General features: G+C 43.0%; 1 protein-coding gene across 3 annotated transcripts in view; it reads left to right on the top strand.

The window, feature by feature from the left end:
- Window positions 1-24,212, top strand: part of ARHGAP4 (Rho GTPase activating protein 4) — a 349,436-nt gene that overhangs the window by 254,131 nt on the left and 71,093 nt on the right. For 2 of the 3 annotated variants that reach the window (XM_082262605.1, XM_082262607.1), the window contains exons 10-12: window positions 6,966-7,050; window positions 10,958-10,985; window positions 19,250-19,352. In XM_082262605.1, coding sequence (XP_082118731.1) covers window positions 6,966-7,050; window positions 10,958-10,985; window positions 19,250-19,352 — 216 coding nt within the window. The remainder of the gene's footprint in view (window positions 1-6,965; window positions 7,051-10,957; window positions 10,986-19,249; window positions 19,353-24,212) is intronic. The other variant, XM_082262606.1, reaches the window with a different exon arrangement.

The raw sequence follows: 24,212 nt of genomic DNA on the forward strand, positions 1-24,212 counted from the left end.
GCGCCGGACATCAGGCGGGGGAGGCGCTGCTGGCGCGGGACGATGCGAGCCCTGGCAGGGATGTCTGGGACGACCCGGTGGCTCCTGTACCCGCTCCTATGCCTCCCAGGAAGGGATTGAGGCAGAGGGGACGATCGCTGGACAGACACGTGGAGTCGGTGAGTGCAGGGCTGCCGGGTTCCCCCCCCTCGGCCCCCGTGGAACCATCCTTATCCCAGATCATGGAGGCCATACAGTTCTGCAGGTCCTCCCTTACTGAACATATTGATGGCCTCAAGGTTGAATTCTCGTTTCTCAAACAAGATTTGGCAAAAGTGAGGGACAGGACTCATGCTGCAGAGAGGAGGCTTACTGATGTGGAAGCTGTACTGAGACCTATGGAGACGACGGTGCAGGTCTCTAAACAGTCTATCTCTGATCATACTTTGAAACTGGCTGACATGGAGGATCGCATGCGCCGCAATAATCTCAGATTTGTGGGTTTTCCTGAGGGTGCGGAAGCTGGGAAGCCGGAGGACTTTCTGGAAGGATGGTTGAAGGCGAACATGGATTCAGCTACTTTTACCAGACTGTTTGCCATTGAGAGGGCCCATAGGATACCTGCCAGGGCACCCCCGAAGGGGGCTATACCTCGCTCTTTGATTGCGAAGTTGTTACACTTCAGGGACAGAGAGAACATTCTGAGGGTGGCACGCACTGGCCCTCCGTTGGAGTATAATGGCTACCGCATTTCTATCTATCCTGACTTTTCGGCGACTACGCAGAAGCAGCGTGCTAGCTATCAACCGGTGAAGAGGCGCCTTAGGGAGCTCAACTTGGTGTACAGCATGATATACCCGGCTAAGTTGCGGGTGCTGGATGGGGGCAAGTCCCATTTCTTCAACAACCCTATGGAGGCGTCTGAGTGGCTGGATGCGAGGGGACCTCGTGCCTGCGGCGGGTCCCCGAGGGGATCCTGAAAGAGTTTTGGTCTGGAGGCTGATTGGGACTGAAGCTTGTCAACTGGAGTTTGTGCACATACATGTGGAACTGTTTTTTTTGGCAGGCGGACGGATGGACTCTTTTTGGTTGGTTTGTTTTTTGCTGCTCCCCTTCCCTTTTTTTTTTTGGGGTTTTGTGTTTTTTTTTGGTCGGGAACTTCTTTTTCTGGCTCTTTCCTTTACCGCCCCTGGTCTCCCTGTAGGTTTTTTTGCAGGGGGGAGGGGGCCGGTTGTGTGTTTTTGTTTTTTCAGAGACTGAGAGACTGCCTATGTTGGGTTACTAGGTCCTTGGGACTGGAGCTGGGGTGTATGGTCCTCTTTTAGGAGAGGGACTCTGCCTGTTTGTACTGTTGGGTGTTACGGGATGAGGCACTTGGCGGGTTGGGGCTGGGTGCAGGGTGGGGGGTGGGAGGGGAATTGGGACAGGTTTTTGTTTTTTTCATTTCAGGTGACCAGGGAGGCTCTACTGTGGCCAGCACTTGTGGGGGGGCATGTGTTTGATGTGATGCTATGTTGGGGGGTTCTCTGGGGCTCGGGGGTGGGGATCCTGGAGCTTCTGCTTGAAAGTAGGGCCCTGGACGGGGTCTGGGGCGGGAGCCTTCTGCTTGTGGTACCTTCGGGTGATGGCTGAGCGTCTGAAATTGGTGTCCTGGAATGTCCGGGGCTTGAACTCTAAGTTCAAACGTTCGTTGATTTTTGATTATCTGAAAACGCATAAGCCTCATTTGATTCTGTTGCAGGAGACTCATTTGCAGGGCTCCAGGATCCTCTCCCTGAAAAGAGCACATATTGCTCATGGATACCACTCTACTTATTCTTCTTATGCTAGGGGGGTCTCCATTTTAGTTACAAAAGCCTTGCCCATAACGGTGCACACTGTTAAAACGGATGTATTTGGGAGATATGTCATTCTGGTCTTTAAGGTATGTCTGAGGGTGCTGACTATTGTGAATGTGTATCTGCCTCCTCCATTCTCCCTGGCTCTACTTGATGAGATTTTTAAAGCAACAATGGAGGTGGCAGAGGGCCTGGTTTTTTTTATGGGGGATTTCAATACTGTCTCGAATCCTGAACTAGACAGACTGAGAGCTGCGGCTGGTTCTCCGGCTCCCCTTGCGGGGTGGTTGACCACTTATGGCTTTCGGGATGTGTGGAGATATGCGCACCCGTTGGCTAAGGAGTATTCGTGCTACTCGGAGACGCATAAATCGTTGTCTCGGGTGGACACTGTACTCGCTGAGGAGGCGGGGTTGGGCCTGGTGGACTCGGTGGAGTATTTACCTAGAGTCCACTCGGATCATTCCCCCCTGACCCTCACTCTTCGGGTGGGATTTCGGGAAGGGGTTCGTCAGTGGAGGATGGAGGCCAGTTGGTTGCAGGAGGAATACATAAAGATAGCATGTTCCAAAGCCATAGCCGCTTATTGGGTGGAGAATGGGGGGTATGGGGAGGTCCCGCTTCAATGGGAGGCGTTTAAGGCCACTTTGAGGGGGGTTTATATGACTGAATTAAAAAGCTTTCAACGTCAGCTGGCCTCTACGAGGGTGGAGAAGGAGTTGGAAGTTTCCGGGGCGGAAGAGGGCTATGTGGCTGCTCCGGACCCTGCGGGGTTGCTTAGGTGGAGACAGGCGACTAGGGACTTACAACTGTTCCTGACTGACCAGACGACTAGGGTGATGTTGGCACAGAGGAGGAGGGTATTTGAGTTTGGGGACAAGAATGGGCGACTGTTGGCTTTCCTGGCCCGCTCGGATCGTGTTTCGGTGCATGTGGGGTGTGTTCTGGGAGAACAGGGGCGGGAGGTGACGGATCCTGCTGGTATCCTCCGGGAGTTTACCAACTATTATGAGGACTTGTACAAGTCCTGCTCGATCAGGGATCAGTCGGAGCTTGATGATTATCTGCAGGGTGTTGAGTTCCCGCAGTTGTCAGAGGAGGACAGGGGCTTTTTGGACAGGGGGTTTTCGGTGGGGGAGATTGAGAAGGCAGTTGCGTCCTTCTCCCCCAGGAAATCCCCTGGCATGGACGGTCTGCCGTCGGAATGGTATCACACCTTCCGGGATGTTTTGTCTCCCCGTTTGCTTCATCTGTATAACTCTGCGAGGGAGGGAGGGGTTCTTCCCCCTTCTATGAGGGAAGCACTGGTGGTCCTTATTCCGAAGCCCGGGAAGGATCTCCGGGAATGTGGGGCGTATAGACCGATCTCGCTGATTAATGTAGACACCAAAATTTTGGCGAAGGTCCTGGCTTTAAGGTTACAGACGGTTATCCTGAAATTGATTAAGGCGGATCAGACGGGCTTTATGCCGGGGCGGTGTGCGCAAATGAATGTGCGGAGGCTTTTTGTTAACCTTCAGGCACAACACGATGTGGTTGGGGAGAGGGTGGTGGCTTCTCTGGATACACAAAAGGCCTTCGACTCTGTCGAATGGCAGTATCTTTTTAGGGTATTGGAGGCGTACGGTTTTGGCCCTATCTTTCGGTCGTGGGTGCGGTTATTGTACACGGAGCCTACGGTGAGGGTTAGGGTGAATGGGCAGATTTCTGAACCCTTCCGGATGCATAGGGGGACCAGGCAGGGGTGCCCTTTGTCACCCCTGCTGTTCGCCCTGGCTATGGAACCCTTAGCTATGAGGTTGAGGGAGAGTATGGTCTTTCGTGGTTTGCGGGTGGGTCACATGGAAGAGCGTGTTTCCCTATATGCGGACGACATGCTATTGTATTTGCAGGATCCGGGGCCTTCTTTGAATTATGCCATCCGAGTGATTCGGGAGTTCGGGGAGTTCTCGGGCTTTTGCATCAATTGGACCAAATCTTCCTTGTTTCCCTTGGACGAGGGGGTTGTGGCCCCGGCTGGGTGCCCAATCCCTTTGACCGATTCGTTTAAGTACTTGGGGATTGTGTTTCAGCTCCCGATCTCCAAGTTTCTGGAAAATAATCTTGTTCCGCTGGTGAAGGCTTTTAGGGATAGAGTGGAGCGGTGGCGGTCACTCCCCCTTTCGCTGCTGGGCAGAGTTAACATTTTTAAAATGATATTTTTGCCCAAATTTTTGTATGTACTCTCTAACGCCCCGGTCTATGTTCCTAGGGGGGTGTTTCGGAGGATAGATGCTATTCTTACTACTCTGCTTTGGGGTAATAAACCTTCTAGAGTGGCCTTGTCGGTGCTCAAATGCCCGGTGGCGAGAGGGGGACTGGCGGTGCCGGATCTGCGTTCTTATTATTTTGCTGCACAGTTGGTTTTCCTGCATTGGAGATTTTTTCCGCAGGTGCCTAACGCAACGGTTGAGGTGGAGGCGGCACTGGCCTCCTCCTTTGAATCGTTGATTAATGTTCTTTATCGGGGAGGGGCTCCTGGGCGGGATCTGGGGTCGGTGATGTGTTTGCCGGGGAAAGTCTTTCGGCTTTGTGCCACGAGGATCGGGGACGATTCTTTGGTGACTTCGCCGAATAATCCTTTGTGGTTTAATCCGGCACTGAAAGAGTTGGTCGGTATGCAAGATGGGGGTAGTTGGGCTAGATATGGTCTGAAGTACCTACATCAGTTGTTCTATCAGGGTAGGTTGGTGTCCTTCGCACAGCTGAGGGAGACCTTTGGGATCCCCGGGACGTGGCGCTTCAGGTACTTACAACTTCAGCACGCGGTGCAGGTGCAGTTTGGGGGGGGGGTTGTGGTTTTGACTAACCCCTCGCTCGAAGCTCTGTTACTGGATCCGGAGCCGATGAAACGGATCTCCAGATATTATGGGGCGCTGTGTCCTGGGGGTTCTGGGGTAATGGATAGGGCCAGGGCCAGGTGGGTGACCTTTATTCCCGATTTGACTGATGAGCAGTGGGAGGAGGTACTGGAGAATTACTTGGGCACGGTTATTTCTTCGACAGATAAGATGATACAGTTGAGATATCTACATCAGACCTACTATACTCCGGTCCGTCTGTTCTCTATGCGTAAGAGGGATACTGATTTGTGCCACAAATGTTCGGGAGATCGAGGCTCCTTTCTGCACATGGTCTGGGACTGCCCTAAGGTGCGGCCACTGTGGTCTCAGGTCACGAAATTTATTGCGGATAGCTTTGGGCTCCCGAATATTTGTTCTCCCCTGGTGTGTTTACTGGGGGTTGTGGAGGTGGATGGTCTAGATATGGCCACCAAGCTATTTCTCCGCATTCTTTTTTTCTGCGTTAGGAAATTGATCGCCAGGAATTGGATCTATACTGCGGAGCTGACTCTCAAGATGTGGATACGGGTGGTGAATGCCGACATTGTACTATACAGGATGACTTATGAGGCTAGGGGGTCCCGTAAGAAATTTAGGAAGGTGTGGTACAGATGGGTGGACTCGGAGGCTACTTTGGTGGACGCGCCGGTTAATGGATAGGGTGGGTCTGGAGCGATGTGGGGGGTGGATTGAGGTTTAGATCATTCCCCTGACGTGCGACTGTTGAGTGATTGACGTGTTCTGCCACGGGCCTGGTGGTTTGGCATGGGGGGTTTCTCTGGGTTGTCACCTGAGGGGGGTTGGTTCAGTTGGCCGCCTCGCCTGCTCCTCCTATGGGAGTGTGGGTGGGGAGGCCTGGTTCTTGGTTCTGGGCTGGGGGGTGGGGGGGGGGGGTTCGGGATGTTGTTTTCGTTAAAAATACAAAACTTGGGGTCCTGCTGGTTGCATGGTTGGTGCGATCTGATCGGAGGCTGTCTGAGGGGTGTTGTTTTTTTTTTTTTTTTTTTTTCTATACCATATCTGTTCTGGAACTTTTGTTGTTTTTGGATGTTCACCCCTTGGAGGCTGTTGTGATATCCTGGTTATGCAATGTTTGTGTAGCACTGTGTGATTATGCTGGACTTCAATAAAAATCTTTTTCAAAAAAAAAAAGATGGGGTGGGTGGGCAGATCTGTGGATGGGGTAGGTGGGCAGATCTGAGGATGGGGCAGGTGGGCAGATTTGTGGATGGGGCAGGAGGGCAGATCTGTGGATGGGACAGGAGGGCAGATCTGTGGATGGGACAGGAGGGCAGATCTGTGGATGGGACAGGAGGGCAGATCTGTGGATGGGACAGGAGGGCAGATCTGTGGATGAGACAGGAGGGCAGATCTGTGGATGGGACAGGAGGGCAGATCTGTGGAAGGGACAGGTGGGCAGATCTGAGGATGGGACAGGAGGACAGATCTGTGGATGGGACAGGAGGGCAGATCTGTGGATGGGACAGGAGGGCAGATCTGTGGATGGGACAGGTGGGCAGATCTGTGGATGGGACAGCAGGGCAGATCTGTGGATGGGACAAGAGGCAGATCTGTGGATGGGACAGGTGGGCAGATCTGTGGATGGGACAGGTGGGCAGATCTGTGGATGGGACAAGAGGCAGATCTGTGGATGGGACAGGAGGCAGATCTGTGGATGGGACAGGTGGGCAGATCTGTGGATGGTACAGGTGGGCAGATCTGTGGATGGGACAGGTGGACAGATCTGTGGATGGGACAGGAGGGCAGATCTGTGGATGGGACAGGAGGGCAGATCTGTGGATGGGACAGGAGGGCAGATCTGTGGATGGGACAGGTGGGCAGATCTGAGGATGGGACAGGAGGACAGATCTGTGGATGGGACAGGAGGACAGATCTGTGGATGGGACAGCAGGGCAGATCTGTGGATGGGACAGCAGGGCAGATCTGTGGATGGGACAAGAGGCAGATCTGTGGATGGGACAGGTGGGCAGATCTGTGGATGGGACAGGAGGGCAGATCTGTGGATGGGACAAGAGGCAGATCTGTGGATGGGACAAGAGGCAGATCTGTGGATGGGACAGGAGGCAGATCTGTGGATGGGACAGGTGGGCAGAGGACAGGTGGAAAAATGTGATGACCTGTTAGTGATGTATGCAAAGAATATAGGGGCATAATTAACCCAAATGGGCTGTTTTGTGAGTGACAATATTTTCTTATCACAATGTAAATATGTAGCTAATATTTTCTTTCTTGCTATGTGCTTTAGAAGCTACAGAAGTATGTGGCCGGGAGAAGCACCATTTGCAAATTACAGGCAAAGCGTGACACACTTAAAGAGGCCATAGCCAAAGGTAAGAAAGAGATAAAACTAATTTACTATTTTTCCCACCAGTATAATAATAACTTAAAGTGTATTTACACATCTGCTGTCAAATTTAAGAAAACCATACTGTTTATCTATTGTGTGTTCCCATTCGCGCAGCGTACCCTAAAATATTTTATATCTATATATGTTTGTGTGTGTACATTGTGGTATTGGGGAGATTATACTCATGTGGTGGGTGCTTTTCTAATGACTTGCACCAGTCAAAACTGCATTTAAGGGCATTGCAGCCCACTTTTATTAAATAAAACGAAAGTTCACATAAACATTAGTTTCCCACACAGGGGTTCTCCTACATCAATATAAACAGTCAAAGGAAAATACCAATCCGCCTGGCTCCTTTGTTGGCAGCACTGCTGCTCTTCTTACCGATCCCTCGGACTGTGTTGTCCAGCTCTGTTGGTTCCCTTACCTCTCTTAGCCTTTAGTTGCAGTGCCCTGCTGCACTGCCCAATACTGGCCTCTGATTAGGGGCTCTCCTGACACCCCAATAGGAGCCCATCTGACTCCTGACTCCTGGAATGAGACATCCTGGATCCTGGCTGCATCACCTCTGACTCTTGGGTGAGACCTCCTGTCTCCCATACTGGGAATTCTGAGCTATCCTCAGGCTTGTACCCTGCACACCTGTGTATTCAAACAGGCTGCAGATACCTGGTAAAATCCGGACAGAGGATTGAAAGTTCCGATCCAGAACTACGGAAACCAAAGAAAGCCAAAAACACAACATTCTTCACTCAGAAATGATAGTCCAGAATCTCGCATTAACTCCTAATGCGGCGAATCCTGTGTCATATTTTCCCCCAGGGACAAGGTCTTGCTCTGCACAATATATATATATATATATATATATATATATATATATACAGTATCTCACAAAAATGAGTATACCCCTCACATTTTTGTATATATTTTATTATATCTTTTCATGTGACAAGACATGTATATACACACACACAAAGTATATACTGTATATATCGATCATACAGTACAGGACACAGGCTTGATATTCATAGACTCTGGGTTATAGGCTGATGCCTACAAGTGATTGGCTGACAAAGCTTTGAAGGTAGTTTATTATTTTACATCAGATTCTTCAATCAACTCACTGTCTTTTAAAACAACAATAGAAGTAGTACATTGGGATCAGTGCAACCTCAGTAAAACCTTGGGAGCCTTACCTGGACCCCAGACCATGGGGACAGGATGAGAGGAAACTCAATCTCTCCCCACTCTCAAAGAGAGTGGAGAAGCACAGCCGCTTTTGTTGGGACAGACAGTGCTGAAATCTAGTTATGATAATGAGATCTACCAGCACAGTACACACAGCGTTAATTATGGTAAACATTAAATCACCTGCGTCCTCTGCACAGCAGGTAGATAAAAAGTATCATGTTTGGAGTTTTTCAGAAAAGAGCAAGTAACACATAAGCAGCTATTTTAAATTCTTATACAAAGTAGTTATGCTATGTGAATGAGAACATATATACCTATATACATGTGATGCATTAGAACAGATGAAAAATGCACAGAAGTGTGTACACCGTACTCATGTGAGCATAGCCTTACGGGCACACCTCATCTCTGCTAAAGAACAGTACGTTTCTGTGCATGTTGAGAAAGCATGCTATTTTGTCTGCATTCTCGACACGCATAGATGTAAACTGAGCCTTGGGTTGTGGCAGCTGTCCATTTGCAACTTTGTTTGTCCTGTAGACGTAAGTTGCTTGTAGGCAGTAGAGAAAATATTAGATAGTTAACTCTTGTTAGATGATTGACCACCCATGCTCGAAAAATATTGCCAAAAACCTGTCCTGATCACTATTGTTCCCCCCAGAGGCGTAACTAGAACCTTCAGGGCCCTGATGCAAGAAACCATGAAGGGCCCCCCAGACCCCTGGCCGGGGCCCTTACCTTCAAGCCCAGGGCTCTTCCCACTAATCCTGGGGCTCTTTACACTCGTTGCATGGCCTTTTATTACGGTCCCGCAGCAGGATTCTTTCACAGGTTCTGCAGTGGGTCCCCTTCCTGCAATCTTGTGGGCCCCCTTCCTGCAATCTTGGGGCCTCCCCACAGTGGTGCAATGCCAGGGTCCGGTCGCAAGTGTGACCTTTGCGATCCTGGAAGTTCACCCACTGGTTTGCTACCGGGCCCCCTGGAGCATGGGGCCCGGTAGCGATTGCAACCCCTGCATCCCCTGTAGTTACGCCCCTGGTTCCCCCTTGAAAGTCCGTAGCATGTACCTGCACCAATTCCCCACCTCCCACTTTGACATAAACATGAATGCTCAGCCAAGAAATCTTCCTAAATAGTACAGTGTATACTAGTTGTTTTTAGGTCCTTATGTGTGTTGAGACTTTTGTTAAATTATATACAGCTGTACTGCTGTACTTATGTCTGACTTTCAAATATTCATCATTGATCACAAATGATATTTAATAAATGTTTGCAGTCATTTAAAATTATGTAGTACAAAGGATTTCATTTTATACTTTGTATGGTCAAACTTCCCACAATTTTGGCATTCTCTTATCTTTAGTTCAAAGCTATTTCCTAATTTAAAAAAGATGCAAACCATTTGTGGCATCAGCATGGGTAGCATGTAAGAGTCATATATTTATAAAAGAAGAGTTCCAACTTATACGGGATATCTCCGACCTACAAGCTGACCTCAATGCACTTTTTCATTGGGTAACTAAGTGGCAAATGCCTCCCTGCACTCACTGGAGCACTGGGCTGTGGAGGATGTGGGAGCAGTAGTGGCTGGCTCAGGCTGAGCGCTGGGCTGTGGAGGGAGATGGAGCGGCAGGTTCAGGCTCTCAGCGGCTCAATGAGAGGCTGAGCCAGGTGCTGGTCCAGGGTTGTGGGAGGATCCTGACCATATTTTCGCGATTTCGCCCCAGCCTGGACCGGCTCTGTGACTTTAGCCTGCTGTCTGCTGAAAATAGGTCACAGTAGTGCAGAACGAATTACATTCCTGTGATCCACAGGAGAAGTATAATCAAATGAGCTTTGGCTGTACTTTTCTTTTAATAATAGCATGCAATACCAAGATGTGGTTACTAAAGCAAGCAAAGTCCTTTCTTGTATTAACAGAGGTATGGACTTCAGAGAGAGAGATATCATTTTGCCCCTGTGCAAATCATTAGTAAGACCTCATCTGGAATATGCAGTTCAGTTTTGGGCACCAGTTCACAAAAAGGATATCGGGGAAGTGGAGAAAGTGCAGAGAAGGGCAACCAAACTGATAAGAGGCATGGAAGAGCTCAGCTTATGAGGAAAGATTAGCTGAAATGAATGTATTCTCTCTTGAGAGGAGGAGATTAAAGGGGAATATGATCAACATGTATAAATATATAAGTGGTCCATACAGTGAACTTGGTGTTAAGTTATTCGCTTTCAGGTCATTACAGAGAACAAGGGGGTACGTACGTCTGGAGAAAATTAGATTTAACCTCCACATATGGAAATGCTTCTTTACAGTAAGCTCTAAAAATGTGCAATAGACTCCCTCATGAACTAGTTCTGGCCAGCACAGTAGATTGTTTTAAAAAAAGGCCTGGATTCTTTCCACAAAATATACCTGGATATTCATAGTTATAGGTAATACCACCAGGGGTAGTTGGTTGCCTTCAGGTGATCCAGTAGGAATTTTTCCCTGCTGGAGCAAATTGGGTCATGCTTCTATGTTTTTTTTTTGCCCTACTCTGGATCAATTGTGGGTATAGGATTATGTATATGGAGGTTTTCTAATTATACAACTATGTCATTAAAGCGTAATTATGTAACTACGTAACTGAAACTTTTACATCTTGAAATGCTGAGAAAGTTTACATTTTTTTAAAATCTCACATTTTCCATTTTTTTCTTCACAGCAGCTGAATCGCACAATAAAATCTCTGGGTATGTATACTGTCATTGACTGTAGGGTGGGGCAAGTGATGTTACCATATGTAACCTACAGTACTTACCACAGCAAGAATTCTGCATGTCAAGGTTGCAACTGATTGGGGGAGATTTACTAAAACTGGTGTGCACAAAATCTGGTGCAGCTGTGCATGGTTGCATCAGCCTCTAACTTCAGCTTGTTTAGTTAAGCTCTGACAATAAAATCTAGAAGCTACTTGGTGTCAATGCAGAACTGCACCAGATTTTGCACACTCCAGCTTTAGTAAATCCCTCTCATTGTGCCTTAAATTGAATCTAAAGTCATATATTTATTCATAGCTTTGGATAGAGTAGGGGAGTGCTAAAACATCTGTCAGATTTTTATTGTGAAAACGCTTTTCCAAGAGGCACTGCCTCTTTGTTCTTTGTTCAATAAAACAGAAAACATAATTATCGAACTAACTCACTGGCTCTGGTGAGGCTGCTGACATGAAGCAAGGTGGAGGGTACCCAGAATGAGATTCAAAACATAAAAAACCCAACAGGAGCACCAAATGGTGAAAGGGTCCAAGAGTTATTCATAAATAATAATTCACCAGAACCATTTTCTTTATTATATTAACAATTGGTTGAATTTACAGTTTATGTATATTAGGGATCGACCGATTATCAGCAAGGTCGATATATCGGAGGGCCGATATTGACTTTTGCCAATATATCTGTATCGGCCCCCGGAACTGGCCGATATTCCAAATATTGCTCATGTAAGGGTAAAATGATGTCACATAGCATAATTACGTTTACAAATGTTATTGAATATGCCACTCACATATGTACAAAAGATATAAGCAATTCCACATTAGCAGATCTGCTGGAAGATCGGTATCTCTCACCCACTTGCCATAAGTGATACCCGGGTGATACCGCTCTGTTCAGCATCCACTCAATACTGCTCTGTCTCTCACCCGCTCCATCTCCCACCCACCTGATAATGATCTGTCTCTCACCCACTTGCCGTAAGTGACACCCGGGTGATACCGCTCCGTCCAGCATGCAGTCTCGGAGGTCACATGCGTGGTCACGCCCGGTGTGACCACGTGACCTCTGAGATCGTCATCGTATGCCGGACGGAGCAGTATCACCCGGGTGTCATTATCGGCAAGTGGGTGAGAAACGGATCAGGGAGATGGAGCGGGTGAGAGACAGAGCAGTATTGAGTGGATGCCGAAAGGTGCGGTATCACCCGGATATCACTTACGGCAAGTGGGTGAGAGATACCAATCTGCCAGCAGATCTGCTAATGTGGAATTGCTTTAATTTGTACATATGTGAGTGGCATATTCAATAACATTTGTAAACGGTATTATGCAATGTGACATCATTTTACCCTTACATGAGCATCACCACCTAATGGTTGGAGGAGGAGGAGAAGACTAGTCTCGGACCCTGACATAGGATGTACGAAATATCGGGCCGATATGCGATGGCCAAAGTATCGGTATCGGCAACGAAAAACCGATATCGGTCGATCCCTAATGTATATATCATATACACCTATCAGCCATACCATTATGACCACTGACAGGTAAAGTGAATACCATTGATTATCTTATGATACAAAAAAACTGGGTGGGATATATTCGGCAGCAAGCGAACCCTTAAGTGGGGTACACACCATGAGTAAATCGGAAGAAAAATTCCGTACGAGGAAGGATCTTTGGATTTTCGACATCCAATTCAGACTTTCCAATTCCAATTTCCTGAAGCGACAAACCCCCAAATTTGTTATTTACATGAACAGAACTAACAATTTTCATGTAATATGTACTGTTTTTGTACGGTTTTTGTATGAGAAAAATCGGATACGAAAGACTGCTCATTATCAGAAACAATAAACAACAATAGCCAAACAAAAAAAAAAAAAGCCTTTGTTGTTTGACAATTTTCGTACAATTGGTTTCATCCTCAGTTTCCACCTGCTGTGAAACTTTGAGGAAACCCGAACAATTGTTCATCCGATTTTCTTATAGCGTGTAGCAGAAAAAAATGGCAAGCGTAAGGTTTTAAGCAACTTCAACAAGGGCCAAGTTGTAATGGCTAGATGACTGGGTCAGAGCAGCTCTAAAACTGCAGCTTTTGTGGGATGTTCCCAGTCTGCAGTGGTCGGGACCTACCATAAGGGGTCCAAGGAAGCAAAACCAAAGACAGGGTCATGGGCAGTCAAGGCTCATTGATGCATGAGGGGGGGGGGGGGGCTTGCCCGTGTAGTCTGATCCAATAGAAGAGCTACTGTAGCTCAAATTGCTAAAAAAAGTTAATGCTGGTTCAGATAGAAAGGTATCAGAACACACAGTGCATCGCAGTTTGTTGTGTAAATGACTTGAGCAACAACAACAAGTTTAAGGTTTTGACTTGGCCTTCAAATTCTCCATATGTCAATCCAATTAGGCATCTGTGGGATGTGCTGAAAAAACAAATCCAATTACAGGTCCTAAAGTATCTGCTACTGAGGGCTTGGTGCCAGATACCACAGCATATCTTTAGAGGTCTAGTAGTGTCCATGCTTTGGAGATGAAGAATGAATGGCACACCACAACGGGATACCAATTGTAAAATTCTTTATTGAATGAAGACAGAAAAATCACAGTCCATGGATAAACTTAACACGTTTTACACATCTCAATGCTTAAATAACCATTTGCCATTACGATTAAGCACTGAGATGTGTGAAACACGTTAAGCTTATCCGTGGACTCTTGTGATTTTCGTGTCTTCATTCAAAAAAGAATTTTACAATTGGTATCCCATTGCGGTGTCCAGCCATTTATCCTTCATCTTTCTGTCTGTCGCAGAGGCGAGCTGGGCCAGCACCTGTGGGGTTACCTGCTGTGGGATTGATTTTCCAGTCTCAACCAGTGTCCATGCCTTGACGGGTTATGGTGAGTGGTCATAATATTATTGCTGATCGGTGTATGTTTATGGATATATACCCTTTTTAGGTTTATTTTCTAGCCCTGATGAAGGATGGAGGGTGATGGCCACCAAACGCAATGGCTGTTTTATGTAGTCATGTGATGAATCGTTAAACTGGATTCTTTCACCTTTCTATGGGTACCAACCAATACTGAAAGTGTGGGAAAATCCAAAATTTTGAGTTGTCATCAGAACAAGAATAGAGGGGAAATGTTCCAGTGGGGCACTTGTTGCGGAGACAACTGCCTACAGCTTTTCCTAATTTGAAGAGATCCCCTCTTAGTTTTATTTGTGTCTTGAGGAAAGGAAGTGAAGGTCATTCTCCCAAATGGGACACAGACTGTATTGAAAAAAACTAACAGGGGTTTTCTGCATTCATACTCTATCCAAAACTTAAAAAATAAGGTGGCTTTAGATACAGTGCCTTAAAAAAGTATTCATACCCCTTGAAATTTTCCACATTTTGTCATGTTGCAATCAAAAATGTAAATGTATTTTATTGGCATTTTATGTGATAAACCGACACAAAGTGGCACATAATTGTGAAGTGGAAGGAAAATGATAAATGGTTTTCAATTTTTTTTGTCAAGGCACTGTTCACTTTGATCATTAGCAGTTCCAAAAATAATAAAATAATACTTGACAATAGAAACAAATTCAGATGCATTCAGTAAAACACTGCAAGGAGCAACCAGACAGAATCCACCTTACTCTGATATGAATTTACTAAGGTGATTTACTAGATTTTCAGTACGTACTGTAATTGAAAATCTAACCAATGACATCTGGCCATATTCCATAAACAGTGCAAAGCATTAGAGGAAAAAAGGAAAAAAGTCTTCTGCAGCCAATTAAAATTCAACGAGTATGAATACTTTTTCCAAGGCACTATATGTAAACATAATGATATGTACACGAAGCAAAAGCTTTGGACAAATACTTTTTGTTAACAGGTTTATAGGTCAAGCAGCTGACTTCTGACTGGTCATGTTGAACGCATTGAATGCTCTTGTTAAAGGATCAGTCCATCCAAAAGTTATAATTAGTTTTAGGTGGATGCTGTGTGTAGGTATAAAAAAAACACTCATGGGCTTTCTATGGTGCTTATAAACTTTAAAGAACAGTTTACTATGTATAAAGTATTTGACTAATTGGAACCATGTCTTAACCACATGCCGACCGCCACAAGTACATATACTGCTGCGGTCAGCCCCTCACAGGCAAAGTGAAGTACCGGTACGTCACTAGCCTGTGAGGCTCTGGGGAGCGAGCACGCGGCGCCGGAGGCGCACTCCCGCGCGGTCACGGACCCCCCCCCGCGTGTGACCGGCGGACCCAATGTCCGCCGGTCACTCGGCGATCGTCGGTGGAGAGGGAGAAAGGCAGGCGGCTAGTGTAAACAAGCCGCCTGTCATTCTCCCCTGTGTACAAACAGTGATCATATGGTTCTACTATGTAGGACCGTTGATCACTTTTCCTACAGCTCAAGCCACAGCCAATCACAGTTAGAATCACGCCCCTAGGGACACACACCACCCCTCCCTCTCAAAAAAAGTTAACCCCTTCACTACCAGTGTCATTTTGCAGTAACAGTGCATATGTATAGCACTGATTACTATATTAATGTCACTGGTAACCCCAAAAGTGTCAAAAATGTCAGTCAAGGGTCCGATCTGTACGCCCCAATGTCGCAGTCCCGCAAAAAAAATCGCAGATCGCCGCCATTACGCATTAAAAAAAAACAACAAAAATGACAAAAATCTTTCCCTTTGTTAGTAAACTCGATAACTTTTGCGCAAACCAATCAAAATACGCTTTTTGCAATTTTTTTTTTACCAAACATATGTAGCATAAAACAAATTGGCCGAAAATGTTAAAAAATTTTGATTTTTACATTTTTTTGGGGGAATTTCATATAAAATAATGTGAAAAATATTGTTATTTTTGCAAAATTGTTGCTATTTTTTTGTTTATAGCGCATGATTAAAAAATCGCACAGGTGATCAAATACCACCAAAAGAAAGCTCTGTTTGTGGGAAAAAAAGGATATCAAATTCGTTTAGGTACAGCGTCGCACGACCGCGCAATTGTCCGTTAAAGTCACGCAGTGCCGAATCGCAAAATAGGCCCTGGTCAGGAAGGGGGTAAAATCTTCCGGGGCTTAAGTGGTTGAACATACATTTTTGGGTTGCCCAAGTATATATTTTTAGAAATTTGGAGTGATGGGAAGACTGCAAAATCCACAGCCCAGCACCTTCAGAAGCAACTTTTACAGGAAAAACAGGAGTTAGTTTTTCTAACCCACATGATCTTTTTCCTCTTGAGATGCGCTGCGGCTCATAGACATCCCATTTTGGACTTTGCAGTAGTTAGAATTGGGTGGAGAACGAAGCACCCTCAAAGCCCTTGAGAGACAGAAGAAGAATAAGGGTAATTCAAGTCACCAGCACCTACCCATTACTGATAAATTAATTTTGGGTGAACTGGAACTTTAAAAAGTAAATTCTCAAAAAATTCCTAAATCCAGATTGCTGATCTAGAAAAATGATTATAGTCTCCTCTCCGGTGTCCCATGTCTCCTACATTTGATCCATTCTTTCGATGCAGCCTCTGAAGGACTTTTCAGCATTTGACACTTCTTGGAATTTTGAATGTCCTTGTTCCTCACCATGCTTTGTGGGTTCTCCTTCCAACTCCTACACCACTGCTGTGTCTTGTAGTAATATAGAGTTTGGAGTTAGAGAGGAACACAGGCATCTGACTTTCCCGAAGGTCTCTTTTGGAGGCTGCATCATGAGGTGGGTGTAGTATTTTTTCTTTTGCGGGAACCTGTATTTAGGATTTTTTTGAGACTAGATAGGGTCAGTTCGAAAGACGTTATTACTCTTAAATAGTAGAGACTGAAATTGAATATAACTGGGAGAACCAGTGTTTTATAGTAATATTACTGGAGTATCCAGCTTCTTAAAACCCAAATATTGAAAATTCCACCCCTATGTCTCCTATGTGAGAGAAGCACATATACCCTGTAAATAACTTTGAGTTACAGTACTGTGCAAACGTTTTAGACAGGTGTGAAGACATGCTATAAAATAAGAATTCTTTCTAAATTTATAATTTTTTTTATAAATTCGTTTATTGAAGAAACATAGAAGGCATATCACTAAATTTATATTTTAATTGTTTATTTTTTATCAATTTACAAAATGCAAAGTGAGCGAACAGAAGAAAAATCGAAATCAAATCAATATTTGGTCTGACTATCCTTTGGCCTCAAACAGCATCAATTCTTACACTTGCATACATTGTACACTTGCACACAGTCAGCGATTTTATAGGATTAGAGTCAGGTGTATGATTAACCAATTATAATAAGCAAGTGCTAATGATCATCAATTCCATATGTAGGTTGAAACACAGTCATAAACTAAAACAGAAACAGCTGTGTAGGAGGCCTAAAACTGGGTGAGGAACAGCCAAACTCTGATACTAAGGTGAGGTTTTGGAAGACTGTGTCATGTCACAGGCCATACACCATTGCAAGACTGAGCACAGCAAAAAGACACAAGGTAGTCGTACTGCATTAGCAAGGTCTTTCCCAGGCAAAGACTTCAAAGCAGACTGGGTTTTCAAGATATCCTGTTCAAGCCCCTTTGAAGAAGCACAAAGAAATGGGCGTTGTTGAGGACCGTTGAGATTGGCCCCAATTTTTTTCTGCAGCAGGACAACGATCACAAACAAACAGCCCTTGTCATTCAAAACTATCTTTAGTGTAAAAACAAGGAGTCCTGGAAGTGATGGTTTGGCCACCACAGAGCCCAGATCTAAACATCTACGAGTATGAGATTACATGAAGAGTGGAAGGAACTGAGGCAGCCTACAGTACATCAACAGAAGATCTGTGGCTAGTTCTTCAAGGTGTTTGGAACAACCTACCTGCCCAGTTCCTTCAAAAACGATGTGCAACTGTACCTAGAAGAATTTATTCTATTTCGAAGGAAAAGGGTGGTCACACCAAATATTGATTTGATTTGAATTTTTCAACATTGGTGAATGTGAGCTTTTTTGTTCCTGCGTATTTTCAGTACTCCTTAAGCGACCAATACGATTTTAGTGAAAGATTAATATTGGGGATTTCTGCTAGTTTCTTTTGATTTAACCAAACAGTACTGCCAAATTCAGGAAACATCGTTAATAAAATTATATTGCAACACTGAAAATGTTTTTAATAAAAATGTCACACAACATTGTAAATGATTTTTGCTGCAATTCAACATTGCTCAACCATATAATATTGTAATAATGTTTACTATATATATAATAATATATATAATACTATAACATATATATATATATATATATATATATATATATGTGTGTGTGTGTATATATATATATATATAATATTTTATATATATATATATATATATATATATATATATATATATATATATATATGTATATATATATAAATATTATATTATACATATATATATATATATATATATATATATATATATATATATATATATATATATATATTTACATATAAAATGTGTTTTTTTTTAAGTTTAATGATGAGAATTAGGCTTATTTAAAGTGAAAATTGCAGATTTTTTTTTCTTTTTTTTTTAAAGTTAAACTCCAGGAAGGCAGTAAAATACACAAACAAAATCAGCACAAGAGCTGTTTTATCTACCAATTGGATTTGTTTTTCTCTCTGTTTTGTCCTGAGATTTATATAGCTCTGCTACACAGCATAGCCCTGGGACTGATTTTTCTCTGCCTCACTTTAATATCACTTACAAGTCTTGTCCCTCCCCCAGCCTATGACTGGACAGTGAAAGAAGAAGCAGCGGACTGATGCGCTCATCTCCTTGTCAATCTGCTCTCTCCTTCTATCAGTATGCTTCCTGTTGCACATGAGCACTGCAACATAACTGATAGGCTCATTGTTTTGCTTTTTTCACTCCCAAACTAAGCTCTTCTGTAAAGGGATAGCTAGAGAGAGATACCAAGTCAAATTCAAAAACTTACACTTCTTGTTTAAAAAAATACAATGATGCATTAATGAATACAGAGCTGCACAATTTGTGTATTTTATATCTGCTTGGAGTTCAGCTTTAACCTATTTTCTTACAGAAGGCAGATTTTGAGGTTATTTTGGACTATTACACATGATGATAGTAGCCAGAATATGCATTTTCCTGTAATATAGCCATTATATTGGTGTATTTGATGCCTATTCTATGTATTTTAGCAAGGTTTGTGTATGGGTGAATTGTATGTCACACGGTTGGTTTCAGGCTGCAGTCCAATACCAGTAAATCACAGAGGGTGAAAAAGCAGAGAACATCATCCCAGTATGACCACAACTTGTTTAACGGGGATTTGGAGGAGTTGGTGAAGGTACCTCCTGCGTGTGCTGCCCACTTTCTTTGCTTTCTGATTCAGCTTGTGTTATATTTGGGGTAACCACTGCCGTGTTGCTCTTCCCAGAAGCCTTTGCTATCTATTTGTGGATTAAAACCTCTGCCACTTCAGTGCTGAATGATCTGATAATCTGAGCTGCTCTATACTGTATGTCTCCACAAATGCTTGAATAATATGAATATCTCACACGCCACACATAGACCTTTCTGATGCAATTTAAAGGATCTTCTTTTTTATCTCTTGCATTGTTTTAACTTTAAATACACCATAGCTTGCTGCTGTTTCTTTGATTTTTTTTTTTTTTTTTGATTTTTGATTTTTATTATTCAAATAATAATGCACAATAATAAAAAGGTAATAATAAACTTTTTATTATTGTTATTATTATTATTTTTTTTATAATATTATTATTATTGTTATTTTCCCTTTGTTTTAAGACAACTGGAGCACTGGAGCAAAAAAAAAAAAAAAAGTTGACTTTTTATACTTTCTTGATAGTATTCCTTGTTTCATTTTCTAGTGCCCTTTTGAGAAACAGAGAAGAAAAATTGGGACTTTCCAAGTGCTGCGCATTTACTTAATCAAAAATAATTAAACTTAAAAAATAATTGCGGTAAAAATATTGTTTTATATAAAAAAAAAAAAAAGACCTTTGGGGGTTGAAAACCAAATTTAAAAAGCTAATACCAGAGTATAATACATGCATTTGTGTATTATATTGAAGATCCATTTGCCCTCACCTCCAGAAATAAACTACTGTATTGTATACATAAATCAGTGATGGCAAACCTTGGCAACCCAGATGTTTTGGAAATTAATTTCCCATGATGCTTTTGCACTCTACGGTGTAGTTGAGCATCATGGGAAATGTAGTTCCAAAACATCTAGGGTGCCAAGGTTTGCCATCACTGCTATATATGTATTACTTTATGTTTCAAAATGATGCACTGTTAAATCTGGGGCTTTGGAGGGACAAAATGTATGTGGTTTAACAATTTATATGGTGTACATTAAATGTATGTATTATATTTGGTTTAATAGATGAAGTGTGGGACGCTCAATCCATTACATTGCCAACAACCCTTACTCTAATGCAGAATAAACATATATATTTTCTCCCATTGGACTTTAAAGGCAATATACCATCCATACAAGAATTTTGTTATAAAAGACAATACCAAACTTTATTTATAATACATATAAAAACAATATAAAATGTCATGCTGGCTGTCGTATATGTACAGTACAATATTAATTATAGGATACCCCAACTGTCCTATTAGATATTAATGTACATTTTCCATAGTGTTTAACTTGTCTGCACTGTTGCCAAACCAGAACAGATCCAACGGGTTCCAGGAAAATCCTTCTTCACAGGTAAGTAGGGTATGACCTATATTTCATATTGTACAAAAAGAAACAAAAAACAACCATCTATTAGGAGTTAAGACTGTGACTTCTTGCAGCAATTAAGCATACATCAAGTGCTTGCCATTAAGATCAGGCTGCACCTCTGTTGCTTCAGTGGATGCATGGTATCCCCCTGGGGGTATTCCAGCTCCTACCCTACTTATCCCAGAAGAAGGATTTTTTGAAACGCGTTGGGTTTGCCCTGGTTTAGCAAAGATGCAGACAAGTTAGTCACTATGGAAAGTGTATGTTAGTATCTGACAATTGGGGTATCCTGTAATTAATATTGTACTGTACATATAAGCCAGCCAGCATTTTATTCTTGTATGAATTGTATATTGCCTTTAATGTAAAATGGGATAAATATATATGTTTATTCTATATTGGGTTTAAAATCCCAGATTGTGTCCTTTCTTGTATTAGGAGAGGCATGGACTCCAGAGAGAGAGATATAATTTTGCCCCTGTACAAATCATTAATAAGACCTCATCTGGAATATGCAGTTCAGTTTTGGGCACCAGTTCTTAAAAAGGATATCGGGGAACTGGAGAAAGTGCAGAGAAGTGCAACCAAACTGATAAGAGGCATGGAGGAGCTCAGCTATGAGGAAAGATTAGAGGAACTGAATTTATTCTCTCTTGAGAAGAGGAAATTAAGGGGGGATATGATCAACATATATAAATACATAAGGGGCCCAAAGAGTGAACTCGGTGTTAAGTTTTTCACTTTAAGGTCAACACAAGGGGGCACTCTTTACATCTAGAGGAAAACAGATTTCGTCTCCAAATACGGAAAGGTTTCTTCACAGTAAGAGCTGTGAAAATGTGGAATAGACTCCCTCCAGAGGTGGCTCTGGCTAGCTCACTAGATTGCTTTAAAAAAGGCCTGGATTCTTTCCTGGGTGTACATAATATAAATGGGTACTAATAATAATCCGATTGCCTCTCGGGGGATCAGGAAGGAATTTTTTTCCCCTGCTGTAGCAAATTGGATTAACATGCTGTGCTGGGGTTTCATCTTCCTCTGGATCAACTGTGGGTATAGGATTGTGTATATGGGATTGTATGGTTGGGTTTTCAATACCGTTTTTTTTTTTGTTGGTTGAACCAGATGGACTTGTGTCTTTTTTCAACCTGACTAACTATGTAACTATGTATTGGCTTTTTAAATTTGGCTTTAGACCCTAAAGGACTTTTTTTTTTTTATATAAAAAATATATTATATATATATATATATATATATATATATATATATATACCGTATTTTCCGGCGTATAAGATGACTGGGCGTATAAGACGACCCCCCTAATTTTCAAGTTAAAACATAGGTTTTGGGCTATACTCGCCGTATAAGACTACCCCCCTTCCGAAGCAAGGAAACACCATTGAAAAACATCAGATTTCTCATAGATCTCCAAGGTACCCTAGTACTGTAATACATGTAATCTCTCATAATATCTCCAAGATACCCTAAGTATTACCAGTACATGTATTCTCAAGACGCTGGCTGTGCGGGAATCCTATACCGGTATACCGTATGTACCGTAGCTTTGACTACATACAGTATACCGCGCTGAGCCAATCACAGTGAGCGATGTATTCTATTATTGAATGGAAAGCCTGCTCGGATTCAGAGAGGCGGGCTGATGTTACTCCGCCAATCCGAGCAGGCTTTGCATTCAATAATAGAATACATCGCTCTCCCTGATTGGCTCAGCGCGGTACACTGTATGTAGCTGAAGCTACGGTACATACGGTATACCGGTACAGGATTCCCACACAGCCAGCGTCTTGAGAGATTACATCTATCGGTAATACTTATACGTAGGTTACCTTGGAGATATTATACTCGGCATATAAGACGACCCCCCATTTTTGGGGGATTTTTTTGAGGTTCAAAAGTAGTCTTATACGCCAGAAAATACAGTATATATATATTTTTTCAAGTAATAAAGGTATTTTTAAGGTTAATTATTGTTGATTAGGTATAATGTGCAACACTTGGAAAGACAAACATTTCCCCTCTGTTTATGAATACATTTAGGGATGGGGTGCTTTTATGAATATGGCCAGTCACCCTGTTTCTTGCCTTGCCCTTGTCCTTTTGACAGTGAAAGATTAAATTTAATTGGACGTGTGGGCAACAGCCCTGTTTTTAATACAAGTAAAATGAAAGATAGCCACACTCCAAGGTTAAAGCCATAGCTGAAGGTGTATTAAATAGTCCAGAGGGGTGTCAGGTAGACGGCTCAATGATCCATGTATGGTGGAATGCCCCAAGATCCATGAGTATTAATTAAAGATACAACAATTTATTAACCAGATCACAGGCTAATATATTCTGGACGACCCCTGGATATATCTTTTTCATAAAACAGATAGACCTTTAAAGCATTACAGGAATTCAATAGTTCCAAATTTGCTTAATGCCGCGAAGGGGACAATCCCAAAAAATGGTGTGAAATAGAAGCCCCTACTGTTATGGAATGGTGTGGGAGGGTTAAATATATATAATATGGATTACATGTGCAGTAGAGATGAAGAACGAGTTGACAGTATTTCAAAAAATTGGAGAAAGTGGTTGGATTTAACGAAAAACTAGAGAGTATATACAAATTTGGGAAAACCAAGGAAATAAGCACGATTAGGTTGCGTAAGGCCCCTTTCACACATGCTGTCCGTTCATCCGTTTTTCATCTGTTTTTGCATTGGTAGTGGATGTAAAAAAAAAAATGGATAAAAAACGGATGAAAAATGGATGAAAAACGGATAAAAAACTGATACATTTTGACGTGACTGAACTGATGAACTGAACGGACTGTATGTGTGAAAGGGGCCTTAGAGGTACATTGAAAAGATGGACAGGATTAAAATGGTTGAACGAGGTAAATGTAAGGAGATTGGAGGGGAATGTGGAGAGGGGATATAGGGGTGGGGAAATAGATTGTGTAATATGTATAATCGAAGGAACTATGTTTCTTTTTGATGATTTCGTAAAATTGATTGGAATTTCTAAAAATTATAATAATAAATGGTCCAAAGCAAGACAGACCACTTGAACGTCACTTTGACATGGTTCTCACATATTGAGCTCAGACTTATTATATAAAAAAGCTCATGACAAGTGAAACTTGGGTACAAATATATGCACCTTTTGAGCTCTGTTTTCTATCTAGCCAAGCAAGAGAGGTGCTGTCGGAGGATGGTGTGGTCATGTGATCTGGTTTTACATGAGAAAGAACTGAGAACGCATTACGACACTCTTTCTTTTCACAGCTCTCAGTAGAATCTTCCCACACCATTTCTTCATTTGCCATCATCTGGATAATTTTATAATTACTGTTGGGGCCAAAAAAGGAGGATGCCATGGAGGGGACCTTGGGTTCAGAATTTGCAGTAGGGCCCCTTTGTCTAGAGATTAGACACT

The sequence above is a fragment of the Pelophylax lessonae genome, assembly GCF_965119305.1.
Source record: "Pelophylax lessonae genome assembly, chromosome: 7".
Lineage (NCBI taxonomy): Eukaryota > Metazoa > Chordata > Amphibia > Anura > Ranidae > Pelophylax > Pelophylax lessonae.